The sequence below is a fragment of the Garra rufa genome, chromosome 10 (assembly GCF_049309525.1).
Source record: "Garra rufa chromosome 10, GarRuf1.0, whole genome shotgun sequence".
NCBI lineage: Eukaryota > Metazoa > Chordata > Actinopteri > Cypriniformes > Cyprinidae > Garra > Garra rufa.
Window position 1 is genome coordinate 13598477 of NC_133370.1, and position 21356 is coordinate 13619832.

Genomic DNA, 21356 nt, shown 5'->3' on the forward strand with positions numbered 1-21356 from the left:
ACCACTGAAAATCATTAGTGGTTTCAAGAAAAGTCACTGTAATTTGTGTACACTACTTTTCCAATGTTTGGGGTCAGTAATTTTTAAACTTAAAATGTTATTAAATAATATTAATACTTCAGCAAGAATCCATTAAATTGAGAAGTGAGTGTAACAACTTTAAATTGTTACAAAATCAGAATTGTTACAAAAGATTTCTATTTAAAAAAAAATTTTTTTTTTTTGAAAAATTATAACTTTATTAATCAAAATCCTGAAAAAAAAGTAAGGTAATTGTTTAACTCAATTCTGACGTTTTTTAAATTGTGATACAAACTTGAAATTCAGATTTTATCAGAATTGTGAGAACCTCACAATTGCAAGTTAAAAAGTCAGAATTGCAAGATATAAACTGGCAATTGCTAGCTATAAAGTCAGAATTATGAGATATAAACTCACAATTGTGAGATTAAAATTGCATTTTTGAAACAAAATCATATTTGGGAGATTTAAACAAACAATTCTGTAAGAAACTTTTAAAGACAAAATCGCAATTCAGACTTTTTCCTAAGAATTGTGATGTAAACTTGCAGTTGTGAGTAAAAAAATTAGAACTGCAAGATATAAACTCGCAATTAAGAGAAAAAGTCAGAATTGTGAGATACAAACTTGCATTTTCGAGAAGAAAGTGACTTCGAAATTTAAAAAATGAAGTCAGAATTGTGTAATAAACTCACAGTTGCAAGTTAAGTCAGAATTGCGGGATACAATCTCGCAACTGCTAGAAAAAGTCAGAATTGCATGTTTTTATCTCACGCAATTCTGAGAAAAAAAGGCAGAATTGTAAGTTTATATTTTGCAATTGGCTTTTTATTAGAATTGTGAGATAAACTCTTAATTGCAAGTTTAAAAAGTCAAAATTGTGAGATGTCAAACTCGCATTTCTGAAAAAAAGGCAGAATTGTGAGTTATGTCATGCAATTCAGAGAAAAAAATGCAGAATTGTGTTTTTTTTTCTCACAATTATGACTTAATTCGCAATTGTGAATTTATTGAAATAAAGAAATGAAGTCAAAATTGTGATATAAACTTGCAATTGTGTGAATGCCATCACAGAAATAAATTACATTTGAAGACATATTAAAATAGAAATCAGTTATTTTAAATTGTAATAACAGTTCACAATATTCCAGTTGACTGAAATCCAGTTGACTGGCATGTGCAGCCTTTGCTTCCTTAATGGGTTTCTAATTGCTATTCACACCGAGTGACTGGATAACATTGATTTATGAGAGGTAAGATGTTTGAGAAGCTGCCCTTAGGTAACAGTACATTATACATAGAAAACGGTTCACTGTAATGCATTGAACCCTGATTCAAACGGCATATGTGTACTGAATGTTAAGTTCAAAGATGAGATGTTCATGCAGTGTTGTGTGTGAATCCTGCAGCTTGTGTTATTTACAACACCTTTGAATGAACCCTGTGAGAAAACGAAAGCAAAATACCCAAGCAATGAATAGATGACAGTGTCTCTCTATTCATGTAGTTCATTCCTCCCTCTCCATGTTGTCCTGAGGTTTTTTGGTTCTGTATCTGAAAGTGATTTGATTAGCAGGTGGCATGATGCCCAGACCAGCACGCCCATTGTCTAGCATTGCCTCCTGATGGTTCTCTGGCAACTGCATTTCACACATGAGCAGAGTCACACACACAAACTGCTTCAGCTCATTCATGGCAAAAAACCGCCCTGGACACTGTGTGGCCCCAGAGCCGAAAGGCATACGATAGTATCGGACCTTCTGGCCACATTTATAAAAATCAGTTTTTTCCTTCCCGTCCTCCACGAAACGGTCAAACTGGAAGCGCTACAACAAAACCACACACAAAAGAAATTTCAATAATTATGTTTTCCAATGATACAAAAGTATGTTTAAGGATCTAGAGCAGTGAATCTCAACCTTTTTAACTTCAAGTCCTCCATTGTCTATAACAGTATTTAAAGGCTGTAACTTCTTTATTGGATAAGTAATAAATCATAATTTATTCCTGTGATGGCAAAGCTGAATTTTCAGAAGTCATTACTCCAGTCTTCAGTGTCACATGATCCTTCAGAATTCATTCTAATATGCTGATTTGGTGCTCAATTATTATTGGTTCTCAACTGACACCTTGCAAGGAGTTTGATTGACAGGTGATCTGGCCAATTACAATGTCAAATCTGCTATTTTTGTCCGACAAACAAACCAGACAGGGGAGTAGATTAATGTCAGTGGACTTGAACTTGAAAAATGGTGTATTTACATCTGATGTTTATTCATGTATATTTTACGCTATAACAAGTAAAGAGATAAGCGGTTTTACAATGCTACAGCGATCTATTACGACACATTAAAGGGCCACAAAACTGTAGTTTTTGTTTGAATTTCTTACAAAATGACAAAATTTGAATGCTGAGACTTTGTTTCATACCTAAAGTAAACTGCTCTGTCTTGTCTGCCGGCTTGTTGCCAGTGTATTTGCTCCACAATGTATGTTTCACTGAGAATATGATTTGTGCGCGACGGCTTGTCGGTGAAAACAATTAATGTTGCTCAATATTTTTTTAATGGAAATTCTTTTTATTCAGCATTCTTTTATGAATAGAACATTCAAAAAGAACAGCATTTTTTTAAGTAGACATTTTGTAACATAAGTCTTAACTTTTGATCAATTCAAAGCTTCCTTGCTGAATGAAAGTATTTTCTTATTTTCTCATTTCTTTTTTTAGCTTACTCTTCATAATCCTTTGAATGGTAATGTATTGTAATTTCCACAAAAGTATGAAGCAGCAAAAACGGTCTTCAGCATTGGCATTAATGGAGTGGTTTCACGACGCGCCATCAATTGGCGGCACTGAAGATAAACAATGTCATTGAACCAAACTAAACTCATATTTTGCTCATTATCACTGCTGAAAATAGTCAATTATTGCCATGTTTTGGGCAGTACTAATCAGTCTGAACAGGAAAAAAATTGGGAGTACTATAGACTGCCAAAAGTTTTAACAAATCAAGGAGAAGAGTGCAACAAAGTGTCTGAGGAAAAGGCATTTGTGGTTGGAGGATTTTCAGTAGTACATTAACCATGCAATCTGTGCTGCTGTTTACATTCGATTATTGCTGATATGGCCGTGCATCTGGGTAACTGGCCAAATAATGACGTAAGTGCAAATTGTCTATAGACAAAACAAATAAAACTTAAACAGACATTGATATAAACTGAAAGACAAGTAATTACAAATTGCATAACTGAAGTAGCAACAGACCTATTTTAATTGTGACAGATATTTGAATAAAACTGAAAAGTAGGGCAGGTATTTAATTCTATCCATTGGTTGTTGAATGGATGGAGAAAGATCTGAATGCAAGCTTGCATCTGATTAAAAGAAATAAATGTGGTTTAAATGACTGGAATAGTTTGTTTCAAGTTCATTAAGTTGATCACCTATTGATTATCACCTATTAAATTTAGTTTATCAAATTATTGTGCCCTTTCCTGCTTACTAGGTCCTTCTCTATATGAATTAGCAGCTACTACACGTTTTTTCCCATGGTTTAGACAGCATAAATTAGCAGAACAACGTATTCAGTAGTACATTAACTGTGCTTGCTGTTGTGTATTGCCAATAAGGCCACGCATCTGGACAACTGACCAAAGCGTGATGTAAGTGTAAACCCTCTATTACTGAGGCTTGAAGTTTGCTAAGGCTCTCTGATTGAAATTCACTGATCTAGACAGCTGTAGACACATGTTACCTGAGGCTGATCATATATTTCAGGGTCAAGGTGTGTGGTTTGTGGGTAAAGAGCAACAATGTCATCTTTTCGCAGGTTGATTGACTGCTGGGCATCCAGACGCAAACAGAAATCCTCCTGAACCACACGGATGTTCATCGACACAGAGGAGAGACGTAAACTCTCATTTATTGAACTCTCTGCAGAGAGAAAAAGATAGTATGAATCATTAAAAACTGTAATTAGACAGTCTGATGGGTTACCATGTAAGAACGTGTGTGTGTGTTACCCAGATAAACCATCTGTTCTAGCTGTTGTCGTGTAATTGTGATGTCCTCTTCAAAGATCAACTGCATGTTCTTCTCTCCAATCACACTGACAATTTCTGCTCTCACTGCTTCAAGGGCTTCTGGGCAGGAAATGAGGTGATAAAGACACCAGAAGGCTGCTGGGATTGTGTTTCCCACTGATGCCCACAGCATGGCAAAATGATGGGCTGTGGACAGAGAGAGAAAAAAAGCATCTGTGTGTGTAAACCACTGCTGTATTGGTTTGGATCAATGGCCAGAGTCATGATGAACATTCACTGTAATACTCTATTTGCTCATGCACATCCTGCTTCCATCATTACATCAGACAAAACTAATGGCAAAAAAGTCCCTTTGAGGCAAGTCAATTTAGTCAGAAATCTGCAATCATCTTGGCAACACACCAGGGCAGGAATAAATGTGTGGGAAACAGACATGTACTTACAAGTCCTTTACACTTGAACGGGGAAGCACCGAAATCTCTAAAGCAGTTGGTCAAGATTATGATTCAGTAAAACAAGACAAATCAGCAATAATGTCTGACAGTAAGTGCTCCCCTGACAGTTACAACAACAACAACAACAACAACAACAACAACAAAAAACCTAAAACTACTACTAAAACTAAAGTTTTAGCCATCCAAAAAAATTCAGAAAAATTATTTTCCAATGTAAGCATTAAAACAATGCCCTAACATATCACAGAGCTTTAAAGCAGTCATTACGGCACAGTCAAGAATAATTTAAAGAAGTTGCCAACGTTTACCAAACTCTGGACTAGCTTTGAGTCTTGTTGTTGAGTTCTTCTTGCGACACTTCTCGTTTTAAGTGTCAGTTAATAGCCTTTCATTTATAACTAGAAATGTGGACACTGCTTTTGGGATGTTCATTGAAGCTTTCTGGGTCTTTTTTTCCATGCAACTTGAAATGAATCCATTTCAAATCTAAAAAAAGCTCTCTGAACTACATAATGAATCTCTTATTTACACCATGTCTGCACTTAAACAAGCATAGCTGGGTAGTTACTGATTACTTGTAATCTGAATAACAATCACATTTTAAAAAAATTAAGTAGTTGTAATTAGATTCAATTACATTTTAAAATACTCGTAATCGGACTGCAGTTCCTTTTTAATCGATTGGATGATTACATATTATTTACACCACAGCAATAAATGAGTCAGAATTTGATTCTCCCTAATTCCTCTTTTGAATCTTTTACATTTTAAAAGATGGCTACACAGCATTTGACAACTGGATTGACAAAAATTATTTCAGGTTAAGGAACTGTTTTAACATTGCATCAAGTACTGATGAACACACTTTTTTCTAGGGCTGGGCGATATGGCAAAAATGTAATCTCGATAATTTTTTCCCATATTGAACGATGACGATTTATATTTCGATATAAGCTGTTGATGTTGCCAGCTTTAAAATAGTATCCCAACAATGACTAAAGCCACAAAAATTAAAGGATTCATTAAATTCTATTTTTAAGTATAGTTTATTAACAAAAGCAGATTACAGATTTGGCCTTAAAAATTAAAATAACTTACTAAAATAAATGAAAAAAATAAATAAAAGTTGTGACAGAGTATGGTAAATGAGAGTAAATGTGAACATAAAATTATTGTAAAAACATAATTTGTAACACATTTATCTCTTTATTATTTATTATAATAAACAATTGTTTATTTTCTCTATTATAGGTTGAGCTATTTAAATTAGAGGCAACCACTGCATTTTGAAACAATCTACAGTATAAATATAAAAAAATTACGACACAGCTCTTTCTTAATCGTATTAAGTGCAGACAATTCAGCCATAATCAAAGTAGGCTACTCTCTCATTATTCAAAGTGCAAATAGAGACGGAATATTTCAAGCATGACACAGAGCTATAGACATACACAACCTATTATAGTCTACATGCTGATAACAGCCTAGATATGTCATGTAGCCTAAATTGCGCGCATTGCGGAGTCACTCTCTAAACAAGGAGGATTAAAATTGCTTTTGAATGCGCGTGCGTTTTTTGCTTTCGGTTTCAGTTTTAACAATCGCGCCAAACTCTCAGCTGAGCTAAGAGTCACTTTTCAGAAAGTCAAACCACTTACGGAATTCGTGCTACCTTTTTTGTCGACAACTTCAACATCTTTGGATAATAACTCGAGGTTAGTTTCTCTTTCGTTGCTGCTTCCACTCTCTTTTTTTGTCGTCCTGGTGTAAGGTTGCTTCGCAAAGTGCTGTATGAAATGAACTTTGTACTTTGACGTGCACACGCACGCTGCACGCTGATTGGCCGCTGTCGCATATTTCTGCTGTGTTATTGGCTCTTGGATTAATCCATATCGAGCAAAAAATGTCTATAGCTTATCATCGTTATTAACATAAATTTTATCGCGATTCGATATGATATCGTTTATCGGCCCAGCCCTACTTTTTTCTATCACTTAGTAGGTTATTTAAACATGTATTACAATTTCTTTGGAAGGCTTTTGTCTTTTAAACACATTGAAATGCACAAATTCACACTATTTCTTCTGTACATGTAACACAGATATTCCCAAACCTTTTTTTGCCATTTGAACTTAACATATATCCAATACTCACCTAACATATTTATTTGAGATTTTAAAATAAATATTTTAATATTTAAGTATCATTTGCATGTTCAGAGTTCTCTAATGTTGGTTAACGGTCAAAATATTTTTTTTAATATTTATTTTATATTTTTTAGTAAGGTTTTAATTTTTTATTGATTGATTGATTATTTCAAAATTACTTAAATCATACAAATATGACAAAATGTTATGTTTAATGCACTTCATGCTGTTAATAACAACGAATGGAATATATTTTCTTACTCTTTGTATTTTAATATCAATATGGTACAAGATCATCCTATTTGAATAAATGTGATAAATGAGTTAGGCCAAAAAGTAATCTAAAAGTAATCTGTAGTTACATTTACAGATAAATCATATTTCTATTTGTTTAGTATTGTTGGTTAATGCATGGATAAAGATTGCATCTACGCTGCTTCTAAAACTACTGTAAAAACTCATTCAATAGTCTGTGTAAACACTCCCTTTGCGACAGCTGTGGTACATTTACATTACAGTGTTTAAATAATAGGGCTGGGCGATTTGGCCTAAAATCAAAATCTCGATTAATTGAACATTTTAACTCGATTACGATTAATGAACGATTATTTTATTTATTAATAAAATTATATTTAATTATATTTATATAATATTTATTTTTTTGCCCTCATAGTTCACTGACAAGTAGGGATGCACCGAAATGAAAATTCTTGGCCGAAACCGAAAACCGAAAAAGAGGAAACCAAGGCCGAAAACCGAAACCCCGAAAGAATTATGCCAATTATTAGTACCATTCCTTTTATGGCTATGACTGTGTACTAATCTTACTAGAATCAAGGCATTGCAATTGCATACATTAATATTAAAGTTTCAAAGAATAAATCAATTATATTAATTTAAACAATTATTATCAATCAAGTATTTTATTACTTGACATATACATATATTTTACTGCCTTTGTTTAAATTGTTTAATCGTTTACATTTTTATAACATTATCTTCTGGATCCATCACATCATAGACTGTAAAAAAAATTCACATTTACAAGTCTACGCGTTTCTCTTCCAGCAGGAGGCGCTGTCAGACTGGTATACAAAGCAGCGCAACAAATGACTTTGAAACGTGCAGCGCTCAGATTTATTCAACGGATAGCCTTTTGAAGTTTCATCATTTCTTGTCTTTCAGTCCCCACATTTAACACCTGAAATCATAATTAATACTTTCTTAACCCCTAATAACACTGCAGTTTTCAATTAAAATTAAGAGCCTTATTTTAAGAACCGATTTTCTGAAACAAACCTTGCACAATATACGTTTCTTTTTATACGTTTCCCACCATATTCAGGGCACAAGGAAAATATTAGGGGACTAAATTAATATCAGCATATGAAGTATAATCGTCTCTCATTGTCTCTGAGAGAATGCACGTCAGATGCTGAAAATCCGTTTTCACTTTCATTTTAACATTGCGCAGTTTTCACGTTACTTGTGTGATATCCATTGGCTCACCTCCATGGTTTAAAACATAAATATTAATAAAAATACAGTATGAAAAGACATATCTTTAAAATATTGTGACGTAACACCAACGTAAAGCTAATGTTTTTCACTCACTGAAAGCTACATCTTGTCTCGATCTCTGCTCTTATCACTGCACGCACGACTGCAGACACAACCCCTCTGGAAATTTTTTTCCATACGTCCACACCGCAGACGTGTTGCTTCAGACAAGCACGTGCAGGCTGCGGTTTCTGTTTGTGTCAACATACTGTTTCGGCCGTGTTGTTTCGGTGATAAAAGTCTTTCGGCCGAAAACCGAAAATGCACTTTCAAAGTAGAAAATAAGCACTGTCTTCTAAACAAAATTACTTTTGTATATCCTGTAAATTTTTTAAGCTCTCCATGGACATGTCGGCGGAATAACGTAATGTAACGGAGCGGGGTCACGTGACTCCACACGCGGTACGGTTTTAAAGGGAAAGTAATCGAAATAATCGACCTGGAAACATTTGATCGATTATAGGTTCTGAATGTCGATTTCGATTATTTTTCGATTAATCGCCCAGCCCTATTAAATAATCTCTTTTGGTGGTTCTTCATGTTGTAGGACATTTACCATCAGCAACACATTTCACAGCCATATGTGGACCCCACAAAAAAGATTTTAGACTTTCCTTGTGTATGTGTTTATGTTTGTGTGTGCATGAGGGAGTCACCTGCTTTATCTCTGTCCTGAAGCGTGTCAAACTGCTGAAACAGGGCCGTTCTGGTTTGTATGAACTCGCACGGAGCATTCCATTCTGCAACTCTTTGAGGGTAGAAAAATCTCGTCAGCTTTTCACGAATTTCTTTGGTTTTTCCCAGCAAGGCGATGGGCACACGGGCCATGAGTAAAGGGAAATTGGAATCAAACTTCTCAAAGTCCTCTTGCAGCTGATCCAGACGCAGATTTGACGAATGTCCATACAGCGTGTTAAACGTGGTCTGAAACATTATGCATTTACAGAAGTCATATAGCTCTGCCTCTTGCCAATTGTCATCAGACTCAGATTCTTCACTAGACAAAAAATGGCATCGCAGGACCCGTTTCAAGTTTCCCATCATGCTGAATGTGAGCGGGTCGAGGGCAGGCCCCTGCAGCAGAGTGTAACTCCGCTGGATGCTGTCACTCATTCCAGGGAAGAGGCCACTCCGGACCGGTGGGTAACCAAACGTCCTGGATGCTGCGCTGTCTGAAAATGTGTGGAAATCCAGCTGCTTCCCATGTTTGATCACAGATGGGTACTGGAGAGGGTTCATTATGAATGTTATGTAATTTCCTAAGGAAACACACAAACATGACATATAGGTATATGTCATGACATAATGCATTAATGTTCAGCAGTGTGACTAGCTTTATCTCAGGTAAAATGTTTTTATGGGGGGCATGATTTTTAATGGTGTTTGCTAACAACACTATTATCATGCTGCTTAGAACTTATACTCCACAACTTGTAACTTGCCATTGGTGCTACAACTCTCAAGTGCATAAAATAAAGTAATAATAATTTTATAAGGAAACAACCACCTAGAAAGGTGAAAGGTGAAACATCCTTGTTTCAACATGCAAACAATGCGGTTTTAAATTCCAAAATATGGATTTTTGCTCCAAAATAGCAATGTCTGATTCATGACTTAATCATTCTTTTGAGTTGAATCTCTTCAAATAATAATTTAAACCAATCCACATTGCAGGTACCATTGATCTCTAGTGTGATCTATATCAGATATGGTCCTTTATGGAAAACTCACAGCTCTGAACAATTAGTTAGAATTATGTAGTAACTACTCAGAACAAAGTACAAAATAATAATATTGTTACGGAAGCAGACCAAACAAGAGAGGTAAGTGATCAATATAACAATGTTTATTATCAGCAGAGCGTTGTGGATAAGATGACGTGCAGAACCGGGTAAGTATAACAGTCCAAGTATGATATTCGTTGACTAGAGATGAATACTGAATACAGATCCTTTTCCTTTCCAGGAACGACGGGAGGAGGACTCCGACCCACACACACACACACACACCGTTGGTGATCGACGAACAGGCTTATGGCTGACCACAGCTGACTGGAACAGAGAACAGACTTCGTACTGGAATAGACGAGACAAGAGGTAAGTTTCAACAGGTAAATAGCGAGGTGAGTATGTCTTTGAGGTTTGTGAACTCGACAGAGAAACACAATGAGTCCGCTTCGTGCAAACGAGCCCGGACACTGAGTGAGGTGTGTGGTGTGCTTATATGTGGTGCTGGTGATTGGATTCAGGTGCGTATGATTAGTAATCAGGTGACTGTGATCGTTGAGTGAGTGAGGGAGTAGAACCTGGCCAATCCGTGACATTACCCCCCTCCCCAGGGCCCGCTCCTGAGGGCCGAGGCCTCCGACGTCGTGGTGGTCTACCTCGTCCTCGAGGGGCTGGACATTCAGGATGGTTACGATGGAATTCCTCCATGAGGGCTGGATCTAGAATGTCAACTCTGGGTACCCATGACCTCTCCTCTGGCCCGTAGCCTTCCCAGTCGACGAGATATTCCAGATTACCACCACGACGTCGGGACAGAAGGATTTCTCGGACCGAGTAGATGGATCCCTCTTCCAGGACCAAGGGGGGAGGGGGTTCCTCTTCCTGACCAGGTTCTGTGGAGGGAATCACAGGTGGGTGAAAGGGTTTGAGTAATGAGACGTGAAATGTGGGGTGGATACGGTACTGTGGTGGTAATTGGAGTCTGTAGGTGACGGGGTTGACCTGTTCCACGATGGTGAAGGGGCCAACAAACCTGGGACTCAATTTCTTCGAGGGCAGGCGCAGACGGATGTCTCTTGTGGAGAGCCAGACTTTTTGCCCAGGAGTGTATGTGGGACCAGGAATCCTCTTCTTATCGGCAGTGGACTTGGTTCTGCGCACTGCCCTTTGAAGATGATGGTGAGCCTCGTCCCAGACTCTCTCGCTCTCCCGGAACCAGTAATCCACTGCGGGCACCTGTGATGGTTCGCCATTCCAGGGGAAGAGAGGTGGTTGGAAGCCGAGCACACACTGGAATGGCGTGAGTCCTGTGGTGGGTTGCCGCAGTGAATTTTGGGCGTATTCTGCCCAACCCAGGAACTGGTTCCAGGAGTCCTGGTGACCATGACAGAATGTCCGGAGGAACCGCCCCACCTCCTGGATTTTCCTCTCCGTCTGCCCGTTGGTCTCAGGGTGGTATCCAGAGGAGAGGCTAACGGTCACACCTAGGAGTTTGAGAAAAGACTTCCACACCCGTGAAATAAACTGTGGACCCCTGTCTGAGACGATGTCTTCCGGAATGCCATAGTACCTAAAGACTTTGTTGAAGAGCAGTTCGGCAGACTCTAAGGCTGTGGGAAGACCTTTCAGAGGTATCAGTCGGCAGAATTTTGAAAATCGATCAACTATAACAAAGATGCAGGTGTTACCGTCAGATGAGGGGAGATCTGTCATGAAGTCAACTCCTAGGTGTGACCAGGGGCGGTTCGGCACAGGCAAGGGATGGAGTTTCCCAGCAGGCAGATGACGTGGACTCTTGGACATTGCGCACTCCTTACATCCTTGGACATACCTCCTCACATCCCTTGCCATGTGCGGCCACCAGAAGCGGTCCGTCAGCAGCGAGAGAGTGTTGTTGGCCCCTGGATGCCCAGTGCCCAGAGAGGTATGTGTTGAATGGATTAGATCTACCCGCTGGGTCCTAGGGATGAATCTGCGACCAGGTGGACAGCCCGGCGGAGATCTGGGTTCCGGAGTGGCGACAGCTGGCGGGTTGGTCCATTCAATGGGTTGAACGATGATGTTTTCGGGGATTATGGTCGTGGGTGTGTCAGGCAAGTCGTGAGAATCATGGATGCGAGACAGAGCATCAGCTCGGGTATTCTTGGATCCTGGCCGGTAGGTTATGGTGAAGTTGAATCGTGAAAAGAACAGGGACCATCTTGCCTGACGGGGACAGAGCCGTTTGGCGTCTCGGAGGTACTGTAGGTTCTTGTGATCTGTTATCACCTGGAACGTGTGGTTGGATCCCTCTAACCAATGTCGCCACTCCTCCAGAGCGAGCTTGATGGCAAGAAGCTCGCGGTTGCCGATGTCATAGTTCCTCTCCGCAGGGCTGAGCTTCCGGGAATAGTAGGCACAGGGATGAAGCAATGGAGGAGTACCGTGATACTGTGACAGAATCCCTCCCACGCCGGTAGTAGAAGCGTCTACCTCTACCACGAAAGGGAGATCAGGGTCAGGATGGGTTAGAAGAGGTGCCTGTGTAAATGCTTCCTTGAGGTTATGGAAGGCTGCGGCCGAGTCAGGGTTCCAGAGTAGGGTTCGTGGTTTTCCTTTGAGTAGACTGGTAAGCGGAGCGGTGATGATGCTGTAGTTCTTGATAAACCGGCGGTAGAAATTGGCGAAACCTAAGAATCGTTGAAGCTCTTTGATAGTGGTGGGTTCTGGCCAGGACACAACTGCAGATACCTTCCTCTCGTCCATACGGACCCCCTTCTGGTCGATGACGTATCCAAGGAAGTGCACTGCTGGTAGGTGAAATGAACATTTCTCCGCCTTGAGATATAGGTGATGATCCCGTAATCTTTGAAGGACCTCCGCAACGTGGAGGCGATGTTCGGCCTCACTCCGGGAGTAAATCAGGATATCGTCTATGTAGACAACGACAAAGTGGTGCAGAAACTCCCGGAGTACCTCGTGAATGAAGTTCTGAAATACGGAGGGGGCGTTGACCAAACCATAGGGCATGACCAAATACTCGTAGTGGCCAGTAGGGGTCACGAAGGCAGTCTTCCACTCGTCCCCCTCACGTATCCTCACGAGGTTGTACGCGCTGCGGAGGTCCAACTTCGTAAACACCCTGGCAGTGCGTAGTTGTTCGAGGGCCGCAGGGACGAGAGGAAGGGGATACCGGAACTTGATGGTGCCTTGATTGAGTATACGGTAATCGATGCATGGCCGCAGCCCTCCATCCTTCTTTGCCACGAAGAAAAAACTGGATGCTGCGGGTGATGTTGATGGTCGGATGTAACCCTGATCGAGAGCCTCCTGTATGTACTCCTCCATTGCCTTGGTCTCCGGAAGCGACAGCGGGTAGATCTTACCTCTGGGCATTGGAGCATCCGGAACTAGGTCAATGGCACAGTCCCATGGCCGATGTGGAGGTAGCTGGGAAGCTCTCTTGGGGCAGAAGACGTCTTGAAACGACGAGTAAATGGCAGGAATCTGGACTGACTGCTTCTCAACAGGACTTTCGACGGAGGTGACGTTGACAGGTAGTATCTTGTGTCTAGGACGTGGAAGATCTGGAAAACATTGGTTGGTACATTCTTTTCCCCATTTTATCACCTCTCCTGTGCCCCAAGAGAGGATGGGATCATGCTTCACCAGCCACGGGCGCCCCAAGATGATGTCCATAGTAGCTCCCTCCAGAACCAGAAACTGAATCTCCTCACGGTGCAAAACTCCAATCTGTAGGATGATGGGTTCACTTTTCCGGTGAATACGGGTCCGTGAGTTTATCCGGTTAGTTATCGGTTGAATCTGGTAGATGGTGGTTGATGCTTGGGTGCGTAGCTGGAGCTGGCGACAGAGGGTGTTGGAGATGAAGTTTCCCGCTGACCCGGAGTCGATGAGGGCTGCGACTGTAACACAGGAAGTGTGGGTGGTTAACTGAACATTGGTAGTCAGAGGATGCATGTTATCCAATTCAGAACGTATTACACTCACCAAAGATCGTATAGGACGCATAGGACAGTTGAGTCGTACGTGTCCCGCAGCCCCACAGTACATGCAAAGACCCCGGGTCAGTCTTCTCTGTCGCTCAGCTGCAGAGATTTTCCCTGATTCCAGGATCATTGGTTCTGGTTCTGGAGGGCTGGCGGATGTAACTGGTCGGAGGAGTGCAGTAGTGACGGACTGGTCTTGGTAGGATCTTAGACGATCTGAACAACGAAGTGACTGCTGAATGAACTTCTCCAATCCCATGGAGTCGTCCAAAGCAGCTAACTGCATCCGGAGATTGGGTTCTAGGCCGAGCCGGTACGTGGTCAGTAACGATCGCTCATTCCATCCGCTGGCAGCGGCCAAAGTTCGGAAACGCAGGGAGTAATCTTGTGTCGTCATACTTCCCTGCTTAAGATGATACAATTGCTCTCCTGCGGATACTTCTGCATCAGAACGTCCGAAAACCTCTTTAAAATGAGCGACGAAAGCCTGGATCGAATGGGTTGCCGGCCCGGCCTGCTGATATAACGTGTCCGCCCATTTGAGAGCTGGTCCGGTAAGCAGAGACGTGATGAAGGCTATTTTCGAAGAATCTGTGGGATAGAGAGCAGGTTGCATTGTGAATATCAATGAACATTGTAACAGGAATCCGCTGCACTCCTCCGCCCCGCCAGAGTAGGGCGCTGGTCGGGCCATGGGACTGGAAGGGACGTTTACGGGAGCCGAAGAAGTGCTGGGTGCCGGTGGTGCGGTGGGATGAGCTGAAGTTGGTGTGGTGGCATGACTAGCCAACAAAACCTTCCTGAGCGAGTCCACCAGCTCTTGAAACGGGTCCCGATTGCTCATGCTGATACTGTGATGGTCCGGGCTAACTGTTACGGAAGCAGACCAAACAAGAGAGGTAAGTGATCAATATAACAATGTTTATTATCAGCAGAGCGTTGTGGATAAGATGACGTGCAGAACCGGGTAAGTATAACAGTCCAAGTATGATATTCGTTGACTAGAGATGAATACTGAATACAGATCCTTTTCCTTTCCAGGAACGACGGGAGGAGGACTCCGACCCACACACACACACACACACCGTTGGTGATCGACGAACAGGCTTATGGCTGACCACAGCTGACTGGAACAGAGAACAGACTTCGTACTGGAATAGACGAGACAAGAGGTAAGTTTCAACAGGTAAATAGCGAGGTGAGTATGTCTTTGAGGTTTGTGAACTCGACAGAGAAACACAATGAGTCCGCTTCGTGCAAACGAGCCCGGACACTGAGTGAGGTGTGTGGTGTGCTTATATGTGGTGCTGGTGATTGGATTCAGGTGCGTATGATTAGTAATCAGGTGACTGTGATCGTTGAGTGAGTGAGGGAGTAGAACCTGGCCAATCCGTGACATTTATAGCAGTAAACCTCACCTCAAATGAATTAATAAATGGCAAGGAATACCGATAGTTTGGGTCAGAAGTTTACATACACCTTGCAGAATCTGCAAAATGTAAATAATTTTACCAAAATAAGAGGGATCATAAAACATTATTTTGTATTTAGTACTGACCTGAATAACATATTTCACATGAAAGACGTTTACATCTAGTCCACAAAAGAAAATAATAGTTGAATTTATAAAAATGACCTGGTTTATAAGTTTACATACACTTGATACTTAATACTGTGTTGTTACCTGAATGTTCCACAGCTGTGTTTTTTTTGTCCTGATCAGTTAAACTGCCTGCTGTTCTTCAGAAAAACTCTTCAGGTCCCACAAATTCTTTGTTTTTTTTTCAGCATTTTTGTATATTTGAACCCTTTCCGACAAGGACTGTATGATGAGGGACTCATATACAACTATTACAGAAGGTTCAAATGCTCACTGATGCTCCAGAAGGAAAAATTATGCATTAAGAGCCAGGGGTGTAAACTTTTGAACAGAATGAAGTTGTGTACATTTTCTGTATTTGGCCTAAATATCACTATTTTTCATTTAGCACTGCGCTTCAGAAACTACAGAAGATATTTTTTCCCAAAAGACATTAAAATTACATTTACCCTGATCTTTAATTCAAAAACTTTTCATCCCCCAGCTCTCAGCGCATTTGAACCTTCTCTAATAGTTGCATTTGAGTCCCTCAGTTGTCCTCAGTGTGAAAAGATGGATCTCAAAATCACACAGTCATTGTTGGAAAGGGCTCAAATACACAAAAATGCTGAAAACCCAAAGAATTTTCGGGACCTAAAGGATTTTTCTAAAGAACAGCAGGCAGTTTAACTGTTCAGGACAAACAATGGACTCGTGAACAACTATAACTAAAAAAAAAAAACACAGCTGTTAATCATTCAGTATGGAGAATCAACTTTATGTAAACTTTTGAGAAATTCAACTCAACTATTATTTTCTCTTGCCGACTATACGTAAACATCTTTTACGTTAAATCTCATTCAGGTAAGTACTAAATAAAAACGAACATGCATTTTGAATGATCCTTTTTATTTTGGTATAATAATTACCATTTTGTAGATTCTGCAAGGTGTATGTAAACTTTTGACCTCAACTCATCTGTGCTTGTAAGAAAAATCTGTGTCATACTGCAGCACTAATGAAAAACAAATGTCCTTTTAAATGACTTAAATGGTGAATTAGAGCATCTAAAATATACACTTTCCCTTTCACATTCATAATAACTGTAACCTTAAATCTGGCTTGCTATTCAGTCTTTGTCAGCTATTCAAAATGTGCTATTCTTACAACATCTTTTAGGACCATATCTTTTTAATTACCATAACTATGTCAGCATGTGTTGCAGTTGCGCAATAACATATTGTCTGAGAGGAAGGGCAAAAGGAAACCTGTGAGTACAAAAGACAATTTTGCTACAAGTCAGAACACATTCTCGTTTGAAAAATTGATTGTCTATGCATAATGCTAGTTAACCATGTGTGTGTCAGATTTACCTGCTATATGTACAGTAAAAATATCTCCATGCTCCTTCTGCAGTTGTGTAAGAAACTGCTGAGAGTTTTTTCTGAATTCTAGAGCTTTCCCCAGGAATGGGATCCAACCTTTAATCAGCGGGGGCTCACCCTCCTTCCTGTAACATGCACACACAGTGTAACAATCATGTTTTTTTGACATGCTTGTTTCAAGAATGTCTGAGAGCCACTTTATCAATATAAAATGCTCTTAGACAAACCCCAACAGTCTAGCTCACCTGCCCTCTTGATAATGTTCTCTGGGGTAAATGATATAACTGTGCTTAACAAAATGCTTCATTGTTTCAGGTTGTTTTAATTGCAAGCATTATGTCAAATGACAAAGGCAGGACTCATTTACAAAGATCTACTGCTGATATGCATTTCCCATGGCCTACTTTTCGAGACGGACCAGAAAAGGATGGGGTGGCCCTTTGGGAATTAGTTCTCTAAACTTCCTTTTGAGACTGCAGCTTACTAACTGAACAAGACATTGCAGCACATAGTGGGGTAATTCTAACTCAAAGCCTTGAGACAGAAACAGAGAGAGGAAAAAAGACAAACAAAACTTCTGTTAAAGTAAGGGAGGCAAAGTAAAAACACAACTACACAACCACTTTGTTCTTCAACTATCCACAAATTAGGCATGGATATTAATTTTCAAATTAACGTAACACTTGTGTAGTAATAGGCTACATGTGGTGTGCTTCAGTTATGTTGTAAAGCACATCCTTGTTTCAACATGCAAACAAGCGGTTGTGAGTCAATAGTATCTGTGCTCCAAAATAACAATGCCGATTTGTGGATGAATCGTTCTTCTGAGTCGAATCTTCTCAATGAATCATTTAAACCAGTTCACAATACAGGTACCAATGGTTTCTAGAATGATGTACTTCAAATGCAGCTCTGAACAATTGGTTAGAATTATATTATGAAACATAATATATATTTATAATTATAAAACTATATTTAAGATGACTAATGTTTTATGAACCAAATCATGGAACTGGAACCAGTGAAATTATAAACATCTTTATAAATAGTAACATCATAAAAATCATACACTAGTACCAGTCAAAAGTTTCTGAACTGTAAGTTTTTTTTGTTTTGTTTTTTTAAAGAATTACCTTCTGCTTACCAAGCCTGTATTTATTTGATCCAAAATATAGCAGGAATGTGAAATATTTTTACTTTTTAAAATGACTGTTTTCTATTTGAATATATTTTAAAATGCAATTTATTCCTCTGATAAAAAGCTACATTTTCAGCATCATTACTCCAGTCTTCAGTGTCACATTCTTCATTAACCTTGAAGAACAGAAAGATTCAAAGATCAGCAATTATCTAAAATAAAAAGCTTTTGTAACCAGAGAATACTTTTTTAATAATAATTTTATTTAGCAAGGATGATTTACATTTATCAAAAGTGATGATAAAGACATAAATGTTACAAAAGATTTTTTTTTTTTTTAGATAAAATCAGAATATTAGAATGGTTTCTGAAGGATCATGTGACTGGAGTAAACATGCTAAAATTCAGCTCTGAAATTGCAGGAATAAATTACATTTTAAAATATATTAAAATAGAAAACAATCAATTTAAATAGCAAAAAATATTTCAAAATTGTACTGTTTTTGCTGTGCTTTGGATAAAATAAATGCAGGCTTGAGCAGAAGATACGTATTTTAAAAACGTTTGCCTGGTAGTTTACCTTTACATGTGACTTTATTGGAACTTTTTAGAAAACAACGCGATGACGTAATCGATTCAATCGAAAGAATCGGTTCGAAAGAAAAGATTCGTATCTGCACTGGAAGCTTTCTAGTGAAAGGTTTAATGTCAAACTGAGAGTAAACAAGGTCCAAGTCCTGCTGTGAATTATTCATATGGTCTTAGCAGACATTTTCTTTGCCAACGCTGCTTAAAACGTACTTTAAGTGTTGAATGCTGATTATAACGTTTAGTTTCATTTGCTTTGTCAGTCCAAATCAGTTGATTTATCACATTTCTTTACATTTTTAACAAAAGGCGTTTACCCAATGATAATACACTCTCCACATGAATAAAAATCGATTGCATGGCTACATTCCCATCAAACAGCAGCAGAATGAAAACTCACCGTCTGCGCCCGCAGAAAGCGTACAACAGCAGCGCGGAGATAAAGCCCAGAGAAATCGTTAATAAACACTCCAACATGATCAAAGAGCCTCTGAGTGAAAGAATCTAGAAGACTGGTCCGGAGGAAAACAGGCTTTACGAAGCACTTCACGTGGTAATACGTCCAGGTTTTGGGACTGTTACTTTAAAAGTGAAAGATTGCTTATCATCACCGCACAAATTAAACACCAGAGTCCAATAGGAGATATGGAAAAAAATGAGGAGATAGTACGCTAACAAATGCGAGTGTCCAAGATTTTTAGAAAGTCACGCCCACTGGACGTCGCTCAATGTAAATTAAACATTGCTCAACAGCCTGCTTGTATTACTAACCTACTTGGCCCATTCAAGCTTTTCTAACGAACACAGAGCAGAGGAGGAGACCTACCCGACAGCCACTACTGTTTATTACCTGATGTATACACAGTAGCATTTTAAAACATATATTTGTTCACATATTTGTCAAACTTTAAGATACAGAATTTTTATTTTGAAGACACGCCTCTTCTAGATTCAGTGATGTTAAAAAACCCAAAATAGATAGATTCATAGAGTGGTTCCGATGCCTAGCTGTAAATTAAAATATCAATTTGATTCAGAGGTTATTGTTTTATATATTTACAAATTATTATTTTGAAAATACTTTACTTTTTTTTTTTACATTATTAGATACTTGTAAGTCATCTTTTGGAAGTCTGCTGAGTCCCTCTAGTGGCCTGCTAGTCAACTGCTTGCAACTAAATTATTGTCAATTAAAGGGAAAGTTTACCCAAAAATGAAAATTATGTCATTAATTACTCTCCAAAGTGGCGCTAAGGTGATGCAGAGGAGAAAAATAGTTGAACATGAGTTGTTATGTTTGTTTATTATTCTCGTAGCTTTATAAAATTATGGTTGAACCACTGAAGTCACATGGACTATTTTGTGATTTTCTTGGGAGCCTACCTTTCTAGACCTTGACTGTGGTAGGACCCTTGCTGCTATTGAGGGTCAGAGAGGTTTTGGATTTCTTCAAAAATATCTTAATTTGTTTCCCGAAGATGAACAAAGGTCTTACACGTTTGGACCGACATGATGGTGAGTAATTAATGGCACAATTTTCATTTTTGAGCGAAGAGACCTAAAATTAGAGGGCCTCCATGAGCAGGCTTGAGAAACACTCTCGCAATACATTTATTTCAAGGACAAACCCTTTGCAACTTTGTGCATTGCTCACAGCCTTGTAGTCACACCCTTGCAGTGTTTTGACCTTTAACCTATAACTACTTCAGCACTTTCCCCACAGACTGTGAGAGGTCACACAAAGGCAAGTTTGTATTGTATTTGTCTGCATGTGTTTGGGGATTGGTGCAGATTCACTTCAGATGTAGTTCTGACAGTGCCTGATAGAAAACAGAAGGATTCTCTTTGTGCAAAATAAATTCATTCCTTGTTTTCATTTAACTGTCTCTTTCTTCTCTCAGTCTGTGACTCCAGTGTGTATGTGAGTTTATGTAAGCCAGCAGCGAGCCCTACTGCTCCACACAAATAAAGGTCTCTCTGTTTGCCTGTGCTGTGGTTCTGTTTTTTCAATGATGCCAGTAAAGAAACACCAAACTGGCTTTCACTATCCACAACACTGCTTGTTAATCATTAAACACTGAATATGAATGTAAAGGGACTAGTGGCAACATCAATAGCTCAATTTTCCACTGCTAAACAGCAAAGAATCATGCAGATGTTATAAAGGATATATATAAATTAGTCCTCTTTTATAGTTATGTGGATCTTAGCCAGATTAAGTTGCCCTTTAGTCAAAAGTTCGGCTATGCAAGGAGAATTATTAACATGTTCTCATACTGGTTCATCATAACCCAAAAATATAGAGTATCTTTATGAACGGAGACTCACTATAAAAGTTTATAATTAAACAGAAGAGGAACAAATTTCACTTATGCTTTTCTCTGCCCTCACAAAATGAGATGAATTGAGCTCGTGACCACACCATGATACCATGATAAGCCATCAATTCACCAAAATTATTTAAAATATTACTGCACAGGATAGCTACTTTTCATGTATAAGTTATTTCCATTTTGTCAATAGTGTATAAAATGATGAGCGGCTGATACAGTGTTGTGGTTTTTGTGTTCATCTACCATACACGTTTAACATACACAGCGCTGGTCAGTACAACAGAAAATCTCCAGCAGTTTATCACACTGGATTCTGCCATTTTATAGTGTGTACACAAATAATCAGACACAGAATGGTTATATTCTCTGGTTTCCTAGTTCTGTGTTGAG

The 21356-nt window shown here is 39.2% G+C and overlaps 1 protein-coding gene across 1 annotated transcript; it reads right to left on the reverse strand.

Moving 5' to 3' along the window:
- Window positions 1-263: 263 nt before the first annotated feature.
- On the reverse strand, window positions 264-19282 carry cyp7b1 (cytochrome P450, family 7, subfamily B, polypeptide 1). The gene is made up of 6 exons (XM_073848045.1): window positions 19034-19282; window positions 16896-17032; window positions 8884-9486; window positions 4045-4251; window positions 3777-3955; window positions 264-1847 (listed from the first exon to the last, which is right to left on the reverse strand). The coding sequence occupies exons 1-6, from the start codon at window positions 19108-19110 to the stop codon at window positions 1530-1532; spliced, it is 1521 nt and encodes a 506-aa protein (XP_073704146.1). The 5' UTR covers window positions 19111-19282; the 3' UTR covers window positions 264-1529.
- Between the last annotated feature and the right edge of the window lie 2074 nt (window positions 19283-21356).

Bases quoted from the DNA above. Each gene is read 5' to 3' on its own strand.
- cyp7b1 (XM_073848045.1), bottom strand. From the start codon at position 19,110: ATGTTGGAGTGTTTATTAACGATTTCTCTGGGCTTTATCTCCGCGCTG. The intron at 17,033-19,033 runs GTGAGTTTTCAT...TGCATGTTACAG, and splicing joins GCTTTCTGCGGGCGCAGACG to GAAGGAGGGTGAGCCCCCGC. The intron at 9,487-16,895 runs GTAAATCTGACA...GTGTTTCCTTAG, and splicing joins TTTTACTGTACATATAGCAG to GAAATTACATAACATTCATA.